The sequence below is a fragment of the Nanorana parkeri genome, unplaced genomic scaffold, assembly GCF_000935625.1.
Source record: "Nanorana parkeri isolate BGI_ZX_2015 unplaced genomic scaffold, ASM93562v1 scaffold56, whole genome shotgun sequence".
Taxonomy (NCBI): domain Eukaryota; kingdom Metazoa; phylum Chordata; class Amphibia; order Anura; family Dicroglossidae; genus Nanorana; species Nanorana parkeri.
This window is the reverse complement of record NW_017306324.1, coordinates 1,858,036-1,885,476: the sequence shown is the minus strand read 5'-3', so window position 1 is coordinate 1,885,476 and position 27,441 is coordinate 1,858,036. Positions and strand designations below refer to the sequence as shown.

Below are 27,441 nucleotides of genomic sequence, written 5' to 3'. Positions count from 1 at the left end.
CCAACGAGGAGGTAACACAATAGAAGAATTTGAGTGGACTCTTGGCGATTCTGTCACTGTCAGTGTGTTCCTATTATCAGAGTCACTAATGTGACTTGGCCCTAAGCTATAATGGAAGTTAATTACCATAACAATAATGTTCCTGTCCTGGTGACAACTGTATTCCCCATTTCTAGTACAGGCATCACATGGACAGGAAGTGAGAGAAAATCTCCCCAATCGGGTCATATAGGAAGATGAAAACCTGAAAGAAATTCTAACTCTCCCCTGCAGTCCCCAAAAATTAAACCATAAAATTTGGACTGGAGTTGGGTGTTAATAATGTCCTTATATGGGCCTATTGTCTATTATAACTGAATGATTTTAAACCCGGAATGAAAAAATGCAGGCTATACACTCCCACAGCCCACCACATGAAGCTCCCAACCCCCCTTGAGATAAATTTAGAAATCCTATTTCATGAAATAGTCAGCGCCAAAATATGCAAATGCAGGCAATGTAAAGATAAAGAGGCGGCATTGCTAAATTTGGGTTGCTGGAAAACAATTCCTGTCGGACACGCCAAAAAAATGTGTCACACTGTGTTCAGCTACAGCATGTTGCTGACTCGCCTCAGCGTGCTTGGGAGTTCTGCTCTGGCTGGCGGACTGCTGATGTATCATTCGAAAATGGATTGCATCAAGGAAGACAGAAATTGGGTAACACGGACATTACAGCTGAGCTATCACAAGTAGAGCACGGGAAGAGTAGTTGCCCAAAGCCAAGTCATTGTCAAAGATGATTCACCCATTAGTTTTTAAAGAAGATTCACCCATCAGCCATTGCATATAGCATAATGTGCTATTCACCCACCACATATAAAGTGGCCCTTCACACATGAAAATAACTATGGCTCCTCCCCTCTCCCTCTTACAAAATTGCAAAATTTATTTAAAACAGTCAGTAACTTTTAACATTTTTTCCACTTTCTTCAATCGCTGAGGATGTCATAGTCTGGCCCCCTGCTGACATAGTCTAGCCACCACATCCCAGGAGGGAGTTTGCAGGAACTCACGCATGCAGATATATACCGTATAGGTCCCTGTCAGAGAACCATGGCATATCTGCCAATGCTGGACTCCATAGAATAGGAGGGTTTTTTTTTTCCATATAGGAACAATTAGGGATTTGAAATGTGATTTTGTCTAGGTAGGGTGAAGTTCCCCTTTAAATTCAACAAGATCCATCCATCAGAATCAACAGCATTCACATTTCGAGAACTGTTGATTAGAGCACTGGGAAGGGGGCATGGTGGCCCACTTGAGAGCCAGACCCTGTGGGCACAGGGTGTTTTAACCTTTTCTGCAGCTAATAGGACTGTTAAAAAAATAAAAAAAGAGACCCTCAATTATTATCATTAAAGTGACACTAAAGTCAGGAGTTATACCTTTTAAAAATGCATTCAAGTACCTTAACTATTAACACAAATGTATCTTATTTGTGTATCACTCGGCTATAGATCCTCAAATCATCTCTAAATTGGCGCTGACACTGTCCTTCCTTCTGGAGGGTGACTACTTTTGCTCCCCATGGTCCCTGTGTGTGTTGTAAAGTAGTCACCGCTCCAAGATCACTCCTGTGATGGACTACAATCTCAATACAAATTAGTAAACTAAACATGAGCTTGGAGCGGTGACTACTTTACAACATACACAGGGACCATGGGGAACAAAAGTAGCCCCCCTCCAGAAGGAAGGACAGTGTCAGCACCAATTCAGAGATGATTTGAGGATCTACAGCCGAGTGATACACAAATAAGATAATTTTTTGTTAACAGTTAAGTTACTTGAATGCATTTTTAAGATTGAACTCCTGAGTTTAGTGTCACTTTAATGCAGCCTGAGTGCATTAGAGCCATAATTGACGAGGCTTCAATAGCTTCTTTTGACCCTCATAGCATTGTTTCTTATCTCAACCAGACCTTCCCTTTAATTAGTGGGAGGTCTTTTTTTTTTCCTATCGCCGTACTCATTATCTTTACATTCCCACCTCCATATTTCCGTCTGATTCTTAAACTACAATGTGCTAGATGGAATTTTAATGGCTCCAGACATAACCAACATTCCAGAAGGATTCCCAGAGTAGTAGACGGGAAGACTTTTCTTATATATATATATAAAGAAATATTGAAGCCTGAGATTCCTGTGGGGATTGAAAAGAAAACTTTCCTTACTTCCACCACGGGGGTGAATGAAATGTTCTTTGCAGCTGTGCAGTTCATAAGATTCACGGAACAATCTGTATCAGGAACAGAAGAAAGGACATGCGCTTCATTTTGATTTCTTTCTTGCTGATCGTATAGGGTGGGCTGTTGTCTTACAGGCAGACTTGATGCATTTTGTGAAAAACTGAATGAGCAGATAAAGTGGGTGTCATATCACACATCCTCTTTACATGTGAAAGTGTTCTGGTTGTCTTAAGATATTAGGAAAAAATCAACTCTTCTACTTTTATAGCCACACAGAAAAGTCCATCACCTGGTCCATCGTGACCCATTCCTAGTCATCACTGGTGATCTCTCTCTCCTTGTGCAGGGCGACTGGTCTTGTCTCTGCCCCCTCCTGTAATAAAGACCAGTCACTGCTGCTCTCTCTCCTTGTGTAGGGTGACTGGTCTTGTCCCCACCCCCCCCTCCTGTAGTTTACTGTAGTGGGTGCATCCTGCTGGGTCCCCTCCCACAGTTCTGCTCTCTGCACAGGTTATGTACAGCACAGCTGATGTCACTGCTACGCTTACAAGGTAATATCTGAGCTTGCAAAGGCATTTGATGCACGCAAAGTGCATTAAAGGAGAACTATGGGATCAGTGTTTTTCCCCATAGTTCTCCTAAGGGTCATGGGAGGACATAAACCTCCCGTGCCCCAAGGCTCAGTATATCGCGAGCTACAGCTTGCGGTATACTGAGACCGCCGCAGCCCGGACGGGTCGAGATCCACCCAGCTGTGTGATTGACAGCTGGCTCTGCCTATCTAGAGGCAGAGCCAGCTGTACCCTCCCCCGTCCGTTCCGCCAGTCAGCGCTGGAGGATTGGAGCGGGGAGGGGGAGAATCCCTGCAGGGAGCCGTGAGTGACAGTCACGGCTCTCTGCAGGGACATGATCGAGAAGTGAGCGAGCGACGCCGGTATGTGTTCGCTCACTTCACAATCTATTGAGCCGACCTGTGACAGTTTCATTGTTACACATCGGCTCGAACTATGAGGTTGAGTGAAAATCACTCACCTCATAGTTGTCCTTTAATACCTCTTGTGGCTATTGGGTAATACTGTATATTTGAATGAAAGTTTTAGTGAATGGAGTCCAGCTTTAAAGGGTATGTCCAGGCATTACCCACAAACCTTTCTCTATAGATCATGCCCTTGTTCCTGTAGCAAGAAACAGCTTTTCCTACTGTGACCTCATCACCAGTCATGTAAAATTCTTAAAGGGGAAGCTGCTGGAAGGTCAGCTCCTACTGATGTGGGTACACCCCCAAAACTGCATCTCCCAAGAGCTCTTTCCCTTTATACAGTGTTGGTGGGCACTCAGGAGGGCAGCAGCATTGTTTTGCTGGGAAATAAATCAATGTAGGCATCTGAAGAGGGGCAGAGAAGGGTGAGAAATAGGCGACGTAATGTAGTCCAGCTGGCACGTTTGACAATGTTATTCAAAATTATAGTTTAGCAAAGGTACAAATGCTCATGTAAATAGGATAGCCGAGGAAAGTGTAGAACAACGTGTTGTGAAATTGAGCATAGGGAGGCTGCATGGTTTCTGCAATACTGGGCGTCATTTCCGCATTTTGCAATAAGCCATTAAAAAATTGCTGAGCTTGCCAAAACGTTTTCTTGTTGGACCATTTAATGGTTCCACACTTTCATTGAATCACTAGACTAGCCCACACAGACACCTCTGAGCTCCTTATCATGTGCTCCAAGCTATATTGCAGACACATGAGTCGGAGGAGGATGTGGTAAAGTCTTCCCGGAAGCGGCTGAGCTGAGTGCTGTTAGCAGCCTTCCAGAACAGATAAAAGCTTCCTGATAGTCGGAGAACAAGCTGCATAGCCACATAAACATGTCTGTGTCCAAGTCCCGTAAAGTGCTGTGCAATGGTTCACGTAGACGGCACACAAACAGGATGCCCTGTGTCGTACTAGCTGAATGTTTACGAACTTTATAAAGTTATGTTGTTAGAGTTGGTGGGGATAACATTTGAGTTTAACTGTCCCAGGGCCCTTCATGTGGTCCAAACCTAAGAAAAAGCAGCAGTTAGTCAAAGTATATGTTTAGGTAATGCCTATAACACTTATTCATGGTAGTCCGAGACCACAACCTAAGGTGCCTTCAAGTCAAAGAGCATAAGTTGTGGTCTTCATGGTAGTCCGAGACCACAACCTAGGGTGCCTTGATGTCTAAGAGCATAGGTTGGGGTCTTCCTGGTAGTCCGAGACCACAACCTAGAGTGCCTTCATGTCTAAGAGCATAGGTTGCGGTCTTCATGCTAGTCCGAGACCACAACCTAGGGTGCCTTCATGTCTAAGAGCATAGGTTGTGGTCTTCTTGCTAGTCCGAAACCACAACCTAGGGTACCTTCATGTCTAAGAGCATAGGTTGCGGTGTTCCTGGTAGTCCGAGACCACAACCTAGGGTGCCTTCATGTCTAAGAGCATAGGTTGCGGTCTTCATGCTAGTCCGAGACCACAACCTAGAGTGCCTTCTCTTCTAAGTCCGTAGGTTTTGGTCTTTGTGTTAGTTCCAGACCACAACTTGTGCACTTAGAAGCAAAGGCACCTTCTTCCTTGCTGGAACTTGCTCTCATTTGAGGCCCACGGGAGACATATGTGTGACTATGTCTGTCAGTTGACCTGTGGGAAGGGTGACAATGCTGTAGCTAATTCAGAAGTACTTTGAGAGCCATTTCAGAGGAAGAACTTCATAACGGGTCATAGTGGCAGAATCAACAGGTGAGACATTGGGGATAAAAGAGGAAAAGTAGGTATTTTATAAAAGTACACCTTGAGGAATGTGCTATTCACACTTAAAATTGTAATTTTGATCACTGCAAGGATCCTCTGTGACGACTCACTATGTCTATACCGCTACATGCTATTATGACAATCAACAACTGTACTTGTTTGCATCCCTATTTGTTGATATGTGACGATATTTTCTTCTTAAAACCAATAAAAATTTGCTTGGTTAAAAAAAAAATTACATTTTGTCTGGACATACAATTTAAAGTATTGCCCAAAAGTGACCCTCAAACTTCTCTCTCTAGATCATGCCCCAGAATTATTTTTTTCTTCTACCTTCTTCCCTGTAAGCAAGAAAGCGTTTACTACTCCCTGTGACATCATCACCAGACTTGCAAAATTCTTCCAAAAAAAGCCGCTGGGAGGTCAGTTCCTGTTAATGAAGACATGCCCCCAAAACTACATCTTCTAAGAGCCATTTTCTTACACGCGGGGCCAAGAGGGACAGGAAGTGGTTAGAGATAAGCAGAGTATTGTAGCCCAAGAGGCAGCCCAAACAGGAAGTTAGGAGCTCTTTGGATTTCTGGCTTATCAGTGGGTAATGTTCTGTACTCATTATGGATTCGTTTCCTTAGAAACTGAAATCTGTACTCTCTTTTTGGAAACAATTTCTTGCATAATATTTGGCAGGATGGGCACTCTTTCTAGTTTATGAAAGGAGACTTTCTAAAAGGGTCACACATATTAAACCAACTGTAATCTGTATGTGTTTCAACAGATCCTATTTATTCTGGGTTCCTAGCTGCTACTTGCATTGAGAAATTTTGACGTCACTGAAAGGTGTCGGAAATCATTTTGTGCAGAGGCACTAATGATTTAAACTGCACCAGTAAGATCTGTGGTAAGAGACGGACATTTTTTAATCTTGTACCTATAGTGGGCAACATAGTGGCGTAGTGATAGTGCTTCTGCTTTGCAGCACCGGAGGTCCCTGGTTCGAATCCCAGCGAGGGTTGCTATTTGCAAGGAGTTTGCATGTTCTCCCTGTGCTTGCGTGGGTTTTCTCTGGGTACTCCGGTTTCCTCCCACACTCCAAAAACATGCTGGTAGGTTAATTGGCTTCTCTCTAAGTTGGCCCTCTATATATGCATGTGAGATATGGACCTTCGATTGTAAGCTCCTTGAGGGTAGGGACTGATGTGAATGTGCAACTATGTAAAGTGCTGCGTAAATTATCGGGGTTGTATAAATACCTGTAATAATAATAATAGCTCCTAATGACTTGTGAGACTGACCTTTTATTGAGCCCACAAAAAAAACCTGTGCATGCTAGACAGGTACACTTTAAAGTTCTGAAGACGGGACTCTGTTTGTTAACAACAAATGCCTTTGCCATATGTCGAAATACTTCTATGTGTTTGTTGCTCAACTGTGTTTTGACAGTGTGTGTTTATCAGTCTTGCACTGTTTACAAGCACCATTTGGCTGGCAGGGGATTATGTAATGAAAGTAAAATTAGACCAGGGACGGAATGCTCTGTAAGCTATCCCTATTGATTCTGCATGTGCATCCTGTAACCTGTCCTCACTGTCATCTCGGTACATAGCGTATTCAGATGACTGGAAAACAATGTAGCTTCAAACCTTTTTTTTTAATAAAGCAGCCCCGTTGGTAACCCAAAATGTCAACATAACAGTTTCCTTTTTATCCAACTACTTCCCCTTCTTTTGGAAGAAATTTGCCCCCATTAATCTAACTGTCCGATACATGTGGAGAAATGTGAACTCTCACTCCTGCATTTGGCTGTTCCTCCTTTTCAGCACATCAGAGCTGAGCTAGCTGAAAGCAAAGTTAAAAAAAAACATGAATCCCATGATGCAATGGAACCTTACCATCTTTCTCTCTGTATAAAGTGTGTAGTCAACCAGCGTGATGTAGGTAGTACAAGAGGCGTGCGATGACACAAGATTTTTTTAGGGTGTATTTGTACAGGACTGCATACTGTATTAGCTGAGGATATTGCAAGGACAGCAAGTCAATGTTTTTTTATCTATAGAACACTTGAATGGACACAGCAGCTGCAGAATGTAGTACAAGTGTCTTCAGAATGCAAATATGGGTGCAACAGCTACAGAATGTAGGGGTCTACAGATTGCTTATATGAGCTCAATAGATTCAGAATGTAGTGTATGGATCTACAGAATGATTATAAAGGCACAACTGCTACAGAATGTAATATAGGTGTCTACCAAATGCTTATGAGTTCAACAGATACAGAATGCTTATATGGCCTCAACAGATACAGAATGTAGCATAGGGGGGTCTATAGAATGTGTATATGGCCTCAACAGATACAGAATGTAGTATAGGGCTCTACAAAATGCTTTTATGGCCTCAACATATACAGAATGTAGTATAGGGGTCTACAGAATGATTATATGGCATCAACAAATACAGAATGTAGTATAGAGGTCTACAGAATGATTATATAGACACGAGTGCTACAAAAGGTGGTATAGGAGTCTACAAAATGCTTATATGGGCTCAACAGATAGAGGATATAGCATAGAGGTCTACAGAATGCTTATATAGACACAATAGCTAAAGAACATAGCATAGGTGCCTACAGAATGCTTGCGTAGCTGCAGAATTTATTAGTGGTAAACAATTGTATGGACAAAATGGCTACAGAATATAATATCGGTGGCTACAGTTACAGAATCGTAGTGAAGGTGTCTACAGAGTGCTTCTATGGACACACTTTTCTACCAAGTCTGCAAGTTCCTCTGACAACCATCAACATCTGACCATTTCAAACTGAGCAGAATAGATACTTCATACTGCAGACCCAAGGATACAAGACAGGTCATCAGTACAATCTGGAAACATTTATTTTTGTTGCCAAGACTGTAGATTTGGATTTTGCAAATGAGCACTGAATGTCAAGTTAAATATCATATATCTTTCCTTAGGTCGCTGTGAAGTCCATCCAGAAAGACAAGATCACAGATGAACTAGACAGAGTGCACCTTCAGCGGGAGATAGAGATCACAGCGCTGCTGAAACATGAGCACATTATTCAGGTCTTCGAAGGTCAGTGCAAGCCTGGGGCATATGTCATACATAACATATCACATTCAGAGGCTTCCCTGGGCACTCAGGAATCCTTCACTCAGTAGGATTAAGCGGACCATTTTTGAATGGAGACGTGTGTCCGCCATGCCAGTGAATGATTGACACCTGGCCGAGCTGTCTGTGGTGAAACCAGCTAATGATCATTAATTACTCTGCAAATGGAATCCTGACCATGTCACACATCAAGGAGCTTTACAGCAAATGCTTTTGGTTTATTAGAACAAAGTGCACAAAGCAGAGAGTAGAGATCCACTTATAAACTCAACTGTTAGGTGGGTTCTGTCGGGAAAATACACATTTCTCAAGGTTATTTTATCTATAATGGTGTCGGTTTAATCTGTGCAGAAAATGAGGAATGCAGAAAATCTAAATTTCGACATAATTCCCCTTACTTTTACATACTACATTATACGGATTCAAATGCAGAATGATTCCAAAATGTTGGTGGTGGAGCACTGGACTCCAAGCTTGGAGGAGGTTCCATATTAATGAAAAGATTGCTATAGTGTTGCAGCTAATTACTGCCCGGTGGAACCCAAGGGGGGTCCCTGGGAGGGTCAACTTGCTTGGAATAAAAAGGATGATTGCCAAGCTGTAAGGATCATATGAATTTGTTGCAATTAAAGGGCCTATCAGGAGGTGACAGCCAATACATTTCAGGGGTTGTGCACCCATCCCTCATCAGCAGGGCAACAATATAACATATACATAACACTATACAACTTGTATAAAATTTTATTATAGCCCTGATGAAGAGGGATCTGTACATGACACCCAACTTTTTCTGGGGGTTAACACCCAATAGACCCTTTTAGTGTAATAAAACATCGGATCTGGACTTATTTGTGTGGCTCGGTGCTTTCATTCTTTAATTCCATACAAGCAAACATAAAATGAGACAATAGTTGTGTAGTAACGCAAGACCATATCTTGCTCTGTGTTTACATGCTATTGGATGGTCTCTGCAGTGGCACATTACTGTAGGGTAGGGATGCACCAATACCAGTTTTTCGGTATTGAGCACAAGTACTGATATTTATTTTTTTTGCGTACTCGCCGCCAACCGAATACCGATACCAGAAGTCCCGTTAAGCAAGCCAGGCGGCGTGTAATGACTCACCACCTGGCTTCCTGACTAGCCGGGAAGCCGGGCGGCATGTAAAGACTCGCCACCCGACTTCCCGATTAGAAGGTAAGCCGTCTCAATGCTCCCTCGTCACCATGTGACGAGGAAGCATGGAGTCTACTCTCTGGACAATCAGGAAGTTGGGGGCGGGTAATGACTCGCCGCCTGGCTTTCTGATTGGCAAGCTTCTCAACCAATCAGGAAGCCAGGCAGCGAGTCATTACACAGCGCCCGGCTACCTGCATGCTCCCTCAGCACCCGGTGACGAAGGAGCATGAAGCCGGCTTTATGGCCAATCAGATAGCCGGGCGCTGTGTAATGACTCGCTGCCTGGCTTCCTGATTGGTTGAGAAGCTTGCCAATCAGGAAGCCAGGGGGAGGGTAATGACTCGCCATCTGGCTTCCTGACTGACCAGCTTCCCGACCAATGAGGAAGCAAGAGGGTGAGTCGTTACATACTGCCCGGCTTCCTGATTGGCTGGGAAGCCGCTCCATGCTCCCTCGCCATCAAGTGACGAGGTAGCATGGAGCCGCCTTCCTGGCCAATTAGGAAGCCGGGCAGCATGTAATGACTCGCTGCCCGGCTTCCTGATACCAGAAGCTCGGGTATCGGGCTAGGCATCGGAGCATTTGGGAGAGTACGAGTACTCGCCCAAATACTTGGGTACTGTTGCATCGGTATCGGTGCATCCCTACTGTAGGGGTATTCTGCTTAGCAGTCTTGACCCTTAAACCTAAAGCAGACTGAACACAAAAAGTTTTCAAAAGCACTGCAAGTAAAGCTGCAATTTTTGGTTAAAGTGACAGTAACCTCAGGAGTTAAATCTGAAAAATACATTCAAGTACCTTAACTATAAACAACAATGTATCTTATTTGTGAATCACTCGGCTGTAGATCCTCCAATCATCTCTGAATTGGTGCTGACACCGTCCTTCCTTCTGGAGGGGGGCTACTTTTGTTCCCGATGGTCCCTGTGTGTGTTGTAAAGTAGTCACCGCTCCAAGCTCACTCCCGGGATGGACTACAATACCAATGCAAATGAGTAAACTAAACGTGAGATTGTATCATGAGGATCCCACTAAGCTTTGTTTTTATATTTTGCCTATACAAGTCCTTCTAGCGTAGTTTACTAGGAAAATCCTGCTCATGAAATATTATTTACTGCCGCTCTTGGCCTGGATTTGCAGGCGCAGGTCACATAAATCCCGCTATGAAGGCAGTATAATGAATCCTTTGAAAACGCAGCATTATAAATGTCATAGTGATCTTTTAAAAGCAGCAGTCACAATGGTATAACTTCCTTCAGGAACGTGCGCCGGTCACATACCGGTCTTGTTACAGGCGAATTTAAGACCGAGAACAAATTGTAACAGCTAAAAAAGATCACGACGAGGTGGAAGTATAAAATTAAATTTCACAGTCCCGTCACGGGGCAAAACCAGAATGTCTGGGGTGGGGTATGTGGATAACCGATTATTAAAGCTTGTTGAAACTCTAGGAGTCTGTTACGGCATATCCATTATGAACTTTGAATTTTAAAGGAGGACCATGATAGAAATCTGTTTTTTTGCAAACTCAACTCAAAAAAAATAAAATTGCGTCCAATTATCTTTGCATTCCACAGATTCTGGATCGTAAAGTAGATATAAACCTAATCCGTAAAATATCATATTAGCTTTAATATGTTAATAGAGTTTCAAACGTTAATTTGAATATTTTCAAATCTGCAGCTTTCATTAAAATAATACTCGGTGATCCTGCCGTGACGGTCCTTGTCCAGGCACTTCCTGTTACAGAGTGACAACGCACTGCCCCCGTCTTCCAGTCGTGCATCTGTGTTGTCACCCGGTCACATGGGCTTCTGAAGGAGACTACAAGATGGTGTTTCAGCAAACCTTATGCAGACATTGTCCACTGTAGGAATTACACCCTGCCAAATGGCATGCAGCTATCGTTGGAGTGCATGTACAAAGAAAGTGATGTCACGACCGGCTCCGCCCAGTTGTTGTTTAATGACAGATCAGCATCCCCAGGTCATTTGGGGACGCTGATCTGTCATTACAAGGGGGCGGAGCGAGACGTGTGATCCTGGCTGGCTCCGCCCAGCTGTTATTAGTATGTCACTACGGCTCAGCTGTATTGTGAAATAGCCCGTACAGCACCCCTTCGGTTCTTCTGAACCGAAGGGCTCAGGCAGCCGAAGCGAGGCGAAGGATCAGCCAAAGCTACGGCTGGATTCTTCGGCTCCATCGTGAATAACCCCCTAAATGATTTTTTTTTTTTTTTTGTTATTTTGTATTTTTTTTTTTTTGCTCCAGCAAACCCTCCCGCCGCCCCCCTGTAATCCATTTTCCAAAGACGTGTCTCTCCTGCTGAAGCCACCTGGGATATACATGACACATATCCTAACAGGCATCGGCTTCCATACTGGTGATGGAGGTGGTCAGACCCTGTGCTGGAGGAGGGTGGACTTGGCACACATCATCAGGGAGCCAGGCTGCCTGAATTCGGAAAAAAAAGGTGAAAAAATGGTGGCACGGGACGAGGCTTGCGACGACAGAGCCAGCGATTACCAGAGAACAACGCAAAATTTGCTCGGCATGTTTTGTCCCATCAGCTATTTTTTTGCCATCTGTGTCCCATTAGGGAGATTTCCCTTCACTTCCTGTTCAAACACTACAACAGGAAGTGAGGGAAATCCCTGGCAGGGTCACCAGAACTAGTGTCCCCATTGGAAGATTTCCCTTTTATTCCTGTTCTGATGACAACCCAACAACTGGGACCTTCCGATGGGTAACGGACACTAGGATAAATAGAGAGGTTGAATCTCCCTAATGGGGACACAGCAATAAAAACCTGACAGGCCTTCTAATACCCCTGCATTCTATTCAAAACAAACACAAAAATGTTTTGGCTTCAGTTGCACTTGCATGCTTTTGATCAATTTCCTCTTCTGTTATTCGGAAACGTTGCCTAAAACCTGCTTCTTGTATTCATTCAACAGTATTCGAGAGCTCAGAGAAAATTATCATTGTCATGGAGTACGCCAGCAACGGGGAGCTCTATGATTTCATTAACAACAAGCACCAGATCCCAGAGAGCGAAGCCCGCAGATTCTTCCGCCAAATCGTGTCCGCCGTACACTACTGCCATAAGGTAATTAGGGGCGTAATGATCAGGACGGACCTGAGATCACATGATTAAAGTGTACCTGTTGTTTAGAGACAGAACACACATTGTAAAGGAGAAGGGTGAGCGAAGGTGGCAGCGAGTGTATGAGTAATGGAGATACCAGTGTGCTTTAGGTGATTGCCAAGCCCAAACACTGTACCAAATAAACTTTGCTTCCTTACGAATTAAATGTCTATTTATATTAAAGGAGCTGTATAGTCCCAGCATCTCCTCTCCTGTTATAACATCAGCATTGTAATAGGAACACATAGTAGAGTTGTTTTCTGATAATGCAGCCAAAGCTTACATGAAAAAATCCCTTTTATGTAGCGAGTGCTGCTTTCAGTCTGCCCATCACTTTCACCAACTTCCTGCATTCCCAGTGTGCTTTGCATCTCTTTCCCTGCTGCCCGATGTGATGCAATCTTCATTTCTCAACACTACATATCCCATCATGCATTGCCTCCAGCAAGCAATGATGATGTTACATTGTTCAGACGTTGAGTTGTAGTTGAGAAGGCATATTCAGGGGGCTGAGTAACTTTTTGCACGTGAATTGAAGAAGTACATCCTATGGGCATCTGCAATAGGTAAGTTTACAAACTTCTGGATGGATCTGGTTATTAGGAGTGGGATAGAACCTATGGAAATTCAATACAGAGATACAGATTTATTTTTAGTTTGTGACCATAGATACTTTTTAAATATTGGAATTAGGGATGTTCAGATACCAGTTCAGATACCAGTGCCGATACTTGGGATTCTCATGAGAACTACCAGGGTTGCCGTGGTTGCAGCTGGGACCGGGCTCTGGTGGCGCTCCACCACTGTCCTGAAATCATTAGTCGATATTATTTTAAAAAAAAATCATACATTTAACAAGGATGCCCAAATCCCAGGAGCTCCGTGTGCTCCTTACAAATGACAGCTGCCTCCTAACTTTGAGTTTTAGTCTAGTCCTGGAGCTAAAAAGTTTCTGTACTTGTACTGAGTATGGTACTTTGGTATCTGAACGTCCCTAATCTGAATATGATATTATTATATTTTTACTTTCGAGACACTGGTTGGAAGGAAGTGAATGTTCTCTCAAAGGCTTCCCCAATGTGATATAAATGCATCTGAAAGAACATTGCATTTGCACATTTACACTGTACAGGACCCACCTACTTCCACATCGTAATAATTGCTGTGCAACCTGCTACTATTGCTCATTGATATTACACATACAAGCACTAGCTTATTGAGTCACAGGAGTCGAATTGGATTTATATTCTTTGGCTACTGGATAATTTTTTGTGCCCTTAGTTGTTGCAAAGCAAGGAACCCCGGTCATTCAGCTCCATCTTCTACCCTCCAAGATCCCCATCTTAATACATTTCTGATGGGAACAAAGTATAGTCTTAGCCTATTACGGCCGGTTCATGATTCTCCATTCTAATGTGAGCCTTGCGGATTTGCCAGCACACACATTGCTAAAGATGACGGGACGCCAGAGGTAAACCTCTAACACGCGCCGCGTCTTTTCTAGGCAATAAAACCATTCCTCCGCTGACATGTGGTCGTCACATCAGCAGGTTTTATTAAATGACCACATCCTTTCCTGGGGTCATCTGAGTACACAATGAGAATGCTCTAACCAATATGCGCACTGATGTATTTGGTATTCTATATGTTTGTTGTTCAATAGATCTGCAAACTCGTTAACAGCGCCTTGTTTCTAATAACTATATTTTATTTCTTGTTTATAGTTTATATTTCAACATTTTTAACTTGTATAAGCAATAGCTGTTGTCCATAGCAGCCAATCAAATTCCTAGTTTTCATTCTAACAGATTAAAGAATGGTTGATAATATATAAGGGGCGATTCAATAAAACATTTGCGACACTTATATGGCAGTGTGGCTGTACTAGAAAGTCCTGGGCCAATTTGTTGCATGGATAGGAGAAGGATTTCTAATGAGTATCTATGGCACACTTTAAGAATTCCAGGAATAATTGGGTTCCATGGCTGGCGGCCATGTTTTAAGTAGACAGTGCATGTAGTAAATGAATAGTGGCACTCTTACAGTGCAAGGCATGAGTTCCAAATGTGTGCCAAACCTTTCCCGGGCACTTAGAGAACTAAGAAAACTGTACTGGGCTGAATAGGATAAGAGATGGGTATTTAAAGTGTATGACAGCCAAAATGTAAAAAAATAATATATATATATATATTTATTTAGTACACCACAGTACATACCACCCCTATGTTCCCTATGTTTCATCACTTTAAAAATACTACAAGTGCAATACAATATCTACTGATCTGCCAAAAATCCAGTGAGCTCACACCTTCCTTCTGGCGCTCATATTGCAATGCCTTTGCTTCTCTTTAGCAGGGTAGAGGAAGAGATGAAGACTAGAGTCCCTATCAGATTTTAATCTCTGCCTGTGGCCCATGTTTCAGATTTCTCCTAACTTATCAGCAGGGCAGGAAGTAAGGGTAACGGAGCCACTCATTGCAGCAAAAACCCAACAGGAGTTCTAATTCTCCCCACTTTATGAAAAATCTAGAATGAACAGTTTTTGGCTTGAGGTACATTTTAATGGGCTTTTGTTCCGCCTCAAAACTGCTTGTCTCCCCAAACAATGGAAATGCAAAAACCACAGGTTGACGCAGATTAGAAGGAGGCCAAAAGCAGGTCAGGAGGAGGAGGTCAAATGTTGATGAAGGATCTCAAAAGATCAAATGCACCTGAGAGCAAGCTGCCTGTGGACACAAGCCCTATGAACTCTTTCCATAGCAATGACATGAAGATGAGAAGTTGGCATACATATAGGGCTCATTTGAAATGTCTCCAGAAGAAGTGTCACTATTACTGGTGGTTGCCGCAAATGTGGCTTAATGGTTAGCACAATTGCCTTGAGTAATGGGGTCCTTGGTTCAAGTCTTGGTCAGGATACTATCTGCATGGACCTAGCATGCTCTCTCTATGCTTGTGATGGTTTCCTCCCAAAGACATGGACATTATCTGGATGGAGCTTGCATGGGTTGCCTCCCTCGCTCCATAGATATGGACATTATCTGGATGGAGCTTGCATGGGTTTCCTCCCTCACTCCATAGACATGAACATTATATGGATGGAGCTTGCATGGGTTTCCTTCCACACTCCAAAGACATGGACATTATCTGGATGGACCTTGCATGGGTTTCCCCCCTACCTGCCAGACACATTCTGGTTGGTTAATTGGCTCCTGTCTAAAAATTGTTCATGATATTATACCAAGAACTCCCAAGATGGCTGCCCCAACAGCAGATAAATGTATTTATATGTTTCCAGGGAGAAAAGCGCTATATTAAATAAACAAAAAATGTAAAGGAAGCCTGCTGGACCTCAAGAACCAGGAGTTCTTCAGATATTCAATAGGAAAATGCTGTTTTGCCATCTGATTATAAAACGATTCCTAGTAGAGAGCTTTAATAGCCTGAATGAATGTGAACAACAAGACTTGGCAACGCAGAAAGTGCAGAGGCTTCTGATTTAGTGTATTTATCTATTGATCGGTGTTTAATATACACAGAAATATCTGGTGTTATGGAACAGACATCCTTGTTAGGATTTCAGATGGTTTGAAAAAGTAAATATTGAGCTGTGAATCAGTGGTATAGAATGTACGTATGCGATGCTTAGGATATTTATACAGGATGACTGGGGTATGAAGTTTATTTCAGGACTTGGCAAGAGAGGAATTTGCAATTGGCTGTCTCCGCAGAGATTAACTAAGCTTCAGCAGCGTCTGCACCACACCGATTCCCTTCAGCAGATTAAAAAGCCATTTCTCTCAATGATGAGGCAATAGGCACTCGAAGAGGTGGCTGGTTTTTGAAGCATTGCTGTACTTGTAATTTCAAGGCTGCCAAAGCCTGAACTATTGAGCAGTCATAACCATCTATGTCTTAGTCATGTGACCATGCACTGGGTGGGTCTGAGTTAAGCACATTTTAACACCAGCATTGAAAAATGTCTACTGTGCAATCATACTTTAAGGTGTAAATATTAATCTACAACATTTCTTTACATTTTGGATATCGTGGTAAGGGGTTTAAGCCTAATCAGGCGTTTATTCTAGTTTGATGGATGGGAACACTGCATTAGCAAACTTTTTTAATGAACAATATCTGCCATGATGCCATGGACATTATCTGAATGATATTTGCATGAGTTTCCTCCAGTACGCCAAAGGCATGGACATAATCTGCATGGAGTTCGCATGTTCCCTGAATGCTTGCGTGAGTTTCCTTTCCACATGCTAAAGACATGCTGGTAATTCAATCAGCTCCTGTCTAAAAACTGGACCTAGTATGTTGAGGCATGCCTAAAAATTGTTCCTAGTATGGTGAGGCATGTCAGAGAATTGGTCCTAGTATGGTGAGGCATGTCAGAGAATTGGTCCTAGTATGGCAAGGCATGTCTAAAAATTGATCCTAGTATTGTGTGGCATGTCTAAAAATTTGTCATAGTGTGCTGAGGCATGTCTAAAAAATGGTCCTAGTATGGTGAGGCATGTCAGAGAATGGGTCCTAGTATGGTGAGGCATGTCTAAAAACTGGTCCTAGTGTGGTGGCATGTCAGAGAATTGGTCCTTGTATGGTGAGGCATGTCAGAGAATTGGTCCTAGTATGCTGAGGCATGTCAGAGACTTGGTCCTAGTATGGTGAGACATGTCTAAAAATTGGTCCTAGTATGGTGAGGCATGCCAAGATGGCTGCCTCAGCATCTGTCCCAACAGCAGATAAAGTGCTTTAGGTCTCCAGGCAGGAAAGCGAATATATTAGTAAAAAGAGAACTAAAGCCAAAATTCTTTTGGCTTTAGTCCACTTTTGGGTCAAAGGAGAATATATTTACTAATGTACTCCTGTGACCCAAAGTCAGCATCTAACAGGCCAATGTCTGCTATCTGCTGACCGCGCAGAGCCATGCTGCAACCGGGAAAGCTCCCAACATTATTGTCAGGATCCGCCATGCTGCCTGATTGGCAACTGGCTCTGCCTCTCTAGAGCCAGAGCCAACTGTGCCCGTCCCTTCCCCTGCCTGTCCCTCCAGTGAGTGCTGGAGGAACAGAGAGGGGACGTCCCTGTGCGGTCAGTGACTGCAGTGAGAAGTCCGTGAGCTGATCAGTGGTTCATGATCACTCCGCTCTCGATTTATAGAGCCGGCATGTGACACCTGCAGTTTCACTAGCTCTAAGTATTGGGAAGAGTACATTTTACTCTCCCAATGCTTCTTCTTTAATCCTTGACAGTGATGGATGGAAACAAACTGCATTTGGAAAAACAAAAGGAAACATTTTGTTACCATACTCCAAACGCAATTTCTTTTGTAGAGTAATCCAAATGTAATATTTACCTGATCTTCCTACCCCATGTAATTAAAGATTCACAGCTCCATTTCTAAAGAAAAACAGCCCAAAACTGACATCATTCTTACTAAAACAGAACCAATTGTTTGTGTTCTTTTAATACACATCATACTTTTACTCTCTTGAGCTTCAAGTAAATCCACTTATCCCTTGCGCTATTTTTATAGTTCCATCAAAACACGGTTAGCCTCCCCATGTGAGTGTGAGATCTAAATGAGAATATTCTGTTTACTGATGCATTTTTGTAGTTGGGCCATTGGCAGAGGGAACATCTTTTCCCTTTTTGTGGAAGTTGACTCCAGGGACTCACTGCAGTTCAGTAACTTTTTCATTCTGCATTATTGAAGTGTATCTAAAGCCTAAACTTGTTTTTTGCTTTTACATCCGTCTTAGTGTGCAGGCTAGTTTCCGTTGTGTGCCGGCAGCAGCGGCCATTGTCTTGCCTTGTTCTAATACAAGGCACGTTTCACCTTTTATTCTTTCTTTTTACTTTATTTAAATGTCAAGACGACATTTCTGCATAAAACACATTCAGGAGGCGCTAGAATTTCCATGCTTATTATAATGGTTCAGAGGCAAGGAAATCTTCAAATGAGGTCTCCGACTCTGGTAAGGCAGCTTTCAAACACACACAGGCCTCTCTCAAGTCCAAAGTGCCTTCAATGCCTTCAGTGTCATTCAACATGTTTCAGGGGCAATGAACCTTCCCCTTCATAAGGGCTTAGAAGAGTGTAATAGGCACATGAATGGACTAAAAGGCAACTGTAGCCAAAGGGACCTATATTTGATCTGGTGAAAAGCCTCCTTTTGAATTGAAATTCTAACAAGCAGTGAAAAATGACATTTCATTCATTGCTATGCAGTGGACGGTGGCTTCAGGTGAGCTTTGGTGCTTTGCTAAAAAATGCAGCGTGTCAGCATTTTGTGTGGTGCACTGCAACTCACCTGGAGGCAGCATTGCAATGTGAACAGGACACGCAGGAAACTTTTTTTTTATTATGTGCCCTTGCAGTGACTGGCAATGATCAAGTGCAGAAAAATGGGCCACAAAAAAGAATTTCCCTCACTTTGGCAAGAATTGTAATGTGTCGACAGGGAGTGAAGAGAAATCTCCCCAGAGATGGCGAAAAAACTAAAAGGGGTATTAACTAGGAATGCACCGATACCGATAGTACTCGTACTTGCCCAAATGCTCCGATGCCTAGCCCGATACCCGAAACTTCTGGTATCAGGAAGCCGGGCAGCGAGTCATTACACGATGCCTGGCTTCCTGATTGGCCGGGAAGCTGGCTCTATGCTCCCTTGTCACTTGCTGACGAAGGAACATGGAGCCGACTTTCCGGCTAATCAGGAAGCCGGGTGATGTGTAATGACTCGCCGCCTGGCTTCCTGATTGGTCGAGAAGCTGGCCCAGCTATCTAATTGGCCGGGAAGCCGGCTACAAGCTCCCTCATCACCAGGGAGCATGGAGCTAGCTTTCCGGGCCAATCAGGAAGCCGGGAGGCAGGTAATGACCCACCCCCCGGTTTCCTGATTGGCCAGAAAGCCGGCTCCATACTTCCTCATCACCTGGTGACGAGGGAGCATGGAGACGGCTTCCCTGCTAATCGGGAAGCCGGGTGGCAAATCTTTACACGCTGCCCGGCTTCCTGGCTAATCAGGAAGCCAGGTGGTGAGTCATTACACGCCGCCTGGCTTTCCTTAATGAGACTTCCGGTATCGGTATTGGGTATCGGGAAAAAAATATTGGTACTCGATACCGAACAACCGGTATCGGTGCATCCCTAGTATTAACTATACCTTATTATATTCAATATGAAAAGACGTTTTGGCTTTAGATACATCTTGATGGGTTGGACCATGGGTTAAACCATCGGTTGGACCTTAATGGGCTAAACATGTAAGTTTTATAAGGGAGTTCAATTCAAGTGGGGTTGAAATACCTTATGATTACATATTTCTCTTTCAGACATTAGAGATGTGACATTAGAGCTTTGATTTTTGCTGGCCGCGTACTTGGCTTTGCATCCAAAACCATGGCTTTTCAGTCCTGCTGGCACAAGAGTCTCAATTCTTATTTTCCATAATATTGCATAAAGTCCTCATAGACTTGAATGTATTCAATGTATTCCAAATATTTTGGCTGGAGTTCTAGATTCATCAGTATGAAGGGATGTCTTCACCCAGAAATTTCGGTTCTTTTGCTTGTCTTGCTCTGCCATCATATCCCAACTCTGTTTTCAGCTGTGATCTGTAATAAAGTCTTCATTCCTGACTGACATATAAATCATTGTATCCCACAAACTGGCTTTATGAACAAAAATTCTAACCTAAAGAGATTCTCTTAATCCTACGTGCTGCGTGTAATAGGCCTTCTATTGTTCTTCTGAACTTTCCATGTCAGACAGAACGTAAAACGCTCCAACCAACTCCAAAGTTTATCTCCTCTAAGTTTTACTATTTCAAAGCTTCTAGTAAATTCCAAAGAAATTGGAGCGGTGTTTAGGGCTGGTTTCCATTTACTATTCTTTCAAATGATCATAAGTGGATCATAAAAATAATGTGTAAATGGTTGGACCTCACAGACTTGGTAGAGACAGATGGTAGTTATCATCTTGATAGTAGAGGTGGAATACATGCTTGGTTTGAAGCCCAGCTTGGGCAGATAGAAGAGAAGTTTGACCTTCTGTCAGGTTTTTGCCATTGAAGGGTAAATTACTCTCACTTCTTGTTGAAATAGGAAGTGATGGGAAATGTCTCCAATGGGTTGGGTTTAGAACATCTGTGAGGCTATTACTACTGTTAGTGTTTTCCTCTCCCCATGAGGCACCACAAGAAGCACCTCTCCTGTTGTCTGTGCCGCCTGTTGCAAAGGAACCAATGCTTGAATCTTCTGAATGCCACACTTCTGGGAGTGTGGGATTTATAGTCCCCTGCCATGCTTTGGTTCCCCCTGCCTACATCACTACTGTGTCCTGTAGTGATGTAGGGGTGGATTGAGGAACCACAGGGAGCAGATGGGGACCTGGAATTTGGCACTGTCTGCCATTTTTATTTTAGCTAGAGTTTCTCCCATATAGATTAGGATTAGGTGGCATGGTGGCACTACAATTCTTAAAGAAAATGGCCCGTATTTTCACATTTAATATCGATTCCTATGAATCATTGACACTCTTGATCCTGCTTACCTGCAGCCAAACATTTCCAACTCCCTGCAAATGACTTTAGCCCAAAATGATGTTAAAGCCTAACTCCAGGCAAATGTAAAAGACCCAAATTATTGCAGCTGTTTTTATTAAAGCCCCATTCTGGGGTGATTTTGATATCACCCCCTACACCACCCATGTAAGTTTTTTTTTTTTTTCTTACCTTTTTTAAAGCAAGTATAACTCACCTAAATTCCCCATCAGGGTCCCTCACTGGTGCCATTTCCTTGTGTGCTTGACTGCTAATCCAGTAGTGCAGATGCGCCAGAGACTGCCGGTTCCCTACTGACCCTCCTCTGTGGGATCCTGGGAGGACTCTGCCGCTGGACAGCCAATAGGAAGTGTCTACTTCATGCAAACAGTGAGGTGGACACCTAAAGAAGGACCTTGAACAAGGAAGAGAGGGGACTCGGGTCCTGAGCATTCTGCGACTGTGGCTTTAGGTAAGTAAAAAGCTCAGTTAGAAGGGGTGGGAGGGGAGTGGAAATTATCCTGGAGGTGGGCTTTATTACATCATCAGATGTATTTTTTTAATGCAAGCAGTGTACTGAATTTGACTTATGAGCCTCCTGCAATCCCCTGTACAGCTGAGCTCAAACTAGAAGAGGGAAAAGCAGCACAAAGTTCCAGTCAGCTGTGTTGCAGTGCTCATGTTCTAACAAGAAAAAAGCTGCTATGGGGAAAAGGGCAGAGTGACAGAGAGATGAGTCCATCATTCTTCTGCTTCTCCTTTGACTCTCCAGTCACTGGCTGGGTCAGGGATAAGACCTGCAAGTGTCACTACACTGCACCAGAGGAAAATTAGGTCCCCTTCCTTGCCAGGCAGGGTTCTGCTGCGTAGCAGATCTATATAAATCTCAGGACTGGATGAACAGGAATGCAAATTATTTTGCAGCTAAAATAGCTTTTATGTATTTCATCTGTGTAATTATCAGTATGCGTGGAGATAAGCTTTAAGTCCCGGCACCTCATATAAATATTCCCCGCAGCTTTCTCTCCACACTCTCTCCCGCGTTTGTGTTTCTTGTCTGACAATAACAGATTGCCCATTATTAGCTTTTTTTTTTTTTACTTAATTTGTTCCATATTGATACTGATATTCTACAGGCGGCCTCTAGCCTGCCAGCGATACGTGTTGCTGTCTGGGGAAACATTGTGTTAGTTTCCTGGGTAACCTCTGCTGTTCGGCCCGTATGTTTATCTCTTGCGGAGATACTTCTATAGTTTGGCTTCCTCTCCTTTCAATCAATACTTTGTTATTGCTGGCAGAGGCCACTGGAAATAATAAAAAGTAAACCTCCAACGCCGACAATAAATCATTGAGCAAACTTAGGTTTAGTCTACAGTCTATTAGTAACCGCAAGAGAAACGAAGCACAGAATGACACTAAGTTTTGTATTAGGGTTGCCACCTTTTCTTCAAGCGAAATTCGAACAGTCCAATGCCACGCAGCAATTTTTTGGGGGGAAAATTTATAGGGGACAGTGAGGAGAAACAGCCAGGCCAGAGTGAGCAGAGACAGCCAGGACAGGGAGTGAGCAGAGACAGCCAGGAGAGAGAGAGAGCGAGGAGAGACAGCCAGGACACAGAGGAATAACAGACAGCTAAGATAGGCAGCCAGTAGTATGAGCGAGGAGAGACAGCCAGGAGAGAGAGAGAGTGAGGAGAGACAGCCAGAAGAGAGAGAGGGAGGATAAACAGCCAGGAGAGAGAGTGAGAGAGAGCGAGGAGAAACAGCCAGGACAGGGAGTGAGCAGAGACAGCCAGGACAGGGAGTGAGCAGAGACAGCCAGGACACAGAGAAATAACAGACAGCTAAGAGAGACAGCCAGTAGTATGAGCGAGGAGAGATTAGAGTGAGGAGAGATAGCAAGCAACATATCTGCCTGAAGCAGAATCCCTCTGCTCTTCTAGACTTATCTGCACCCTGTGTTTCAGGCACCTCCTTGCTCCCTGAGTTCCAGCGTTCCTCCATGTCCCTTTCCTCCTCTATGCACTCAAGTTAGAAAATGAGGACTCCGTGGTTGCCCCCATCCACCTGACATCGTGACATGTTGTGTCCGGGTTTCAGCTGGCCTGATACCCGCACACAGTACATACGGGACTCTAAAGGCATGTTGGGATTTCTAGTTTCAGCACAGCTGGAGTGCGGAGGTTGCCTACCCCCGGTTTAGAAGGTGTTCAGGTCGAGAGTCCTCACAACACTTTTCTGCACTGGCACAGCAGTGTGTCCCTGGCACTGGTCCCTATAAGACCAACTTCTTTTTTCATGTGATTGTATAAAAAGGGATTTATTTTGCGTGATATGAATTATGAACTGACAATCCACCTTCCTATTATTTTCAGAATGGAATCGTTCACAGGGATATAAAGTTGGAGAATATTCTTCTTGATGAAAACCTGAACGTAAAGGTAAGTTAAAAAAATGAAACCATTGCAGTGTATGTGGCTGCCATAGTGGGCTTCTGAGCGGACGGGGGAGGGGGCGGGTACAGCGGGCTCTGCCTCTAGATAGGCAGAGCCAGCTGTCACTCACGCAGCTGGGCCGATCCAGACATAATTGTCGGGATCCGCTTCAGCTGCAGCGTCTCCGTATACCGCGAGCAGTAGCTCGCGGTATACTGAGCTTAGGGTGACGGGAGGACGCTAGTTTGTGTCCTCCCGTTACCCTAGGGAGAACTACGGGGAAAAGCCTTAACCCCATAGTTCTCCTTTAAGGTAATGAATGCATTTTTAAGGTTTAACTCCTAAATTTAGTGTCACTTTAAGAACGCACTTCCTATGGGCATCTCCAGTTAGTAATGTTACAAACTTCTAAATTCATATGGTTATTAGGATTGGGATAGAACTGATAGAAATTCAATGCAGAAATACAGATTTATTTTTCATTTTTGACCATAGATACCCTTTAAGTAGAATCATCAGTTCAATAGCCATGAATCTAGTTTAAGACATTGCCGATCTCTCCCTAGGATCTAAGCCTGGGGTGTGCAACGCCGGCCCTCCAGCTGTGCTTTACCTACAAATCCCAACATGCCTCTGCCTCTGGGAGTCATGCCTGTAACTTTCAGTCTTGCAATGCCCCATGGGATTTGTAGTTCCACAACAGCTGGAGGGCCGGAGTTGCCCACCCCTGCTCTATGCTATAATATGATTTATGTGGTAGGAGCCAAAGATAGTAATGGGGTTTGTACACACAGAACAGATCATAAACCAGACTGGAATATCACTACTCATTACTACTTCCCTATTGGGAGTACTGTAGCAGTTGCCTGTTGCAAAATACACATTTCCTACAGGCATCTTCTACCTCATTCCAAAGACAGGCACAAGTGACATACATCAAGACCAATTTTCCTCCATCTCTTTCTGTACCACTATCATTATTATCAGACATCTCAACTCTCCTGGATGTTCTGGGAGTCTTCCGCTATTAGATAGCGGCTCCCAGCCGCCCGGGAGAGAAACATTTTCTCCCGGAAAGGTTTACTCTGCTTTATCCAGCAGAATAAACCTTTCCCTGCCATCTGTTTTTTTCCTGACATCGGGGCCGCCATCCACCATCAGTCTGAGACAAAAAAAAGCATAGGAATGAATAGCTAGATTGCTATTGGCTATTTCACTTTGCAATAACCAATAGCAGACTAGCTATTGCACCCGCCCACTGCTGCTGTCAATCAGCAGAGGAGATAACACGGGAAGCAAAGAAGCTATTGCTTCCCGTGTTATCTGCCATCATTTCATGGGGGGGCGAGGGGGAGCAGAGGGCACCTCCCTGAAATGAGAAGGGCACCTCCCTGAAATTTCTTTTTTCAGGTTGGAAACCCTGTATTATTATTATACAGGATTTATATAGAGCCAACAGTTTGCGCAGCGCTTTACAATATAAGAAAGACATTACAATCGCAATACAATTCAAGACAAGATGGTAAGGAGGGCCCTGCTCGTGAGGGCTTACAATCTAAAAGGGATGGGAGTGTACAGTACCATGTACCAGAGATAACATTTCGCCACAACGAAAGTTAAATGTTCACCTCCAGCGTTTGGAACAATACTGAAACTTCACTCCTGAGAATCTTAGTTTGTGGCAACAGTTCCCAGCATGCCATCGTCTAAGCAGGACTGTCCCTTGCAAGAGACAAGAATGCTAATAGGCCTTGAGCTGCACACCCCGCCAACTCCTTAACGACCGTGCACTTTTTTCTGCCAGTGATAAATGGTGGGAACGACTTAGCCAAGCCAGAGCCAAGATTTACCCTTTTTTTTTTACACATATCAAACGGCTCGAGTGCAAATGGGCATAAACAGCTTAAAGATACATTACCGTCTAAAAATAACAAGAAGCAGCCATTGACTAACTTCCTGCTGTTTCGAAAAGCCTTTTAAGGAAGGTATCACAGGTTTAACATTGTGTGAAGGAATGCTGGGAATGTCTGTGTTTTAGCATTGCACCGGGGGAAGAAAAGCAGCATTTAATTGGATCCTTCTTCAGTAATTCATCCTATTCCTGACAAATAGCAGGATGTATTGGCATTCCTGGCATTTTTTTTTTGTTTCTAGGAAACAATTCCAATTCTTTCTGCACTTTGTCTCCTCTTGTTGTCGTGTCGGAGAAGGAATGCATATAGAATGCGATTAGCCACAACTGACTCCCATGTTGTACGCATTATAACATCATAATAATAATACATAACATATGACTGTTACATGTTTTATATTTCCCACATTAGTTTCACACATTTCACGCAGAAATGCAACACGCTCACTGAGGAGCAAAAAAACCAGGACCTCACCACCACAAGCATACTAGATAGAGCTAAATCATATACAACCAACTCCAGACAAGTCCGCCATTTATCCCATTATGCATTGCTATAATCAACCTGAATACAAAAATTGGAGACGGAAGCTAGCATACACGTCGGACACCCTCCCCCCCCCCCCCCCCCCACCCCACGGCCCCTCGAAGAGCGCTGAACACGGGACAATTCTTCTAACTTTTTAAAATCAACAAAATATGTGTGTCAAAAGAGACCCAAACCCAGCCTTTCTCAACCAGGGTTCTGAACCCTAGGGATCCTCAAGAAATTGCTAAGGGTTCCATGAGCAATAAGCAATTTCCTCCTCTCAGTTATGTAACCACTGACACAAATTATCTTCTTGGCTACCTGTATGAGGGGCATTCATCCCAATGACCACCAATGTAAGAAGCGTTCTTCCTGCTAACCACCACTCAACATACAGTGAGCTGTAGATAGCTTAATAATTGGCATGGACACCCTGAGACCTGAGAGATATTTCAAAGGTTCTTCCATGTTAAAAAGGTTGAGAAAGGCCTTCCCTTACCCAAAAAACAATCATAAACATATATTATTTCCCTAACTTACCCACAAAAGCATTTATCCCAAAAATGTGCAGAATAGTACCTCAATTTGGTTTACTAGCATAGACGAGGTCTGGATTGCCAGACAAGGTTAAGCATACATCATTAACAACCAACTCTGGGCTTGGTATCCTCATCCTTTTTTAGAAGCACTACTGCAGCCTTTCAAAAATGTATACTTAAAGTGACACTATACTCAGGAGTTAAACCTGAAAAATGTATTCAAGTACCCCAACTATTAACAAAAATGTATCTTATTTGTGTATCACTCGGCTTTTGTTCCCATTGGTCCCTGTGTGTGTTGTAAAGTAGTCACCGCTCCAAGCTCGCTCCCAGGATGGACTACAATCTCAATACAAATGAGTAAACTAAACATGAGATTGTAGTCCATCATGGGAGCGAAGCTTGGAGTGGTGACTACTTTACAACGCACACAGGGACCATGGGGAGCAAAAGTAGCCCCCCTCCAGAAGGATGAACAGTGTCAGCACCAATTCAGAGATGATTTGAGGATCTACAGCCGAGTGATACACAAATAAGATACATTTTTGTTAATACCGTAGTTAAGGTACTTGAATGTATTTTTAAAGTTTAATTCCTGAGTTTAGTGTCACTTTAAGATGATTTGATGCACATTTTAGTTGCTTTGTTTTGCCTCTCAGGGAATTGCTTCTAGGCTTCATTTGTTTTTCACAATAGCCATTATGTGGAAGAAGGTGCAATCAAAAGCTTGTATACATTAGCCCTTAGGGTGCATTTTCCTGAGTAGTGTATCGCTCTGCATAAATGCATTTAAATTCCAACCTTGTCTGGGGGTGGGGCTGTTCACAATTAAGCCTTGGAGCTGCTGTGCGCATCCAAACTCCCTCCATGAAGCAATGTTGTGCTCTGTGATGGAATGAAATGCTAAACCTGCACTTTGAAAATAACTGTTATTTTTGACCCAGGGTTTCCAACATAACAATTTTACTTTTAGGTGTGTGTATATATATATATATATATATATATATACTTTTCAATTAAACT

The 27,441-nt window shown here is 43.4% G+C and overlaps 1 protein-coding gene across 1 annotated transcript in view; it reads left to right on the top strand.

The window, feature by feature from the left end:
• LOC108804375 (NUAK family SNF1-like kinase 1) overlaps positions 1-27,441 on the top strand; it is a 42,717-nt gene that overhangs the window by 10,455 nt on the left and 4,821 nt on the right. The window contains exons 2-4 of the mRNA XM_018576085.1: positions 7,964-8,084; positions 12,258-12,409; positions 23,379-23,444. Of these exons, the coding sequence (XP_018431587.1) occupies positions 7,964-8,084; positions 12,258-12,409; positions 23,379-23,444 (339 nt within the window). The remainder of the gene's footprint in view (positions 1-7,963; positions 8,085-12,257; positions 12,410-23,378; positions 23,445-27,441) is intronic.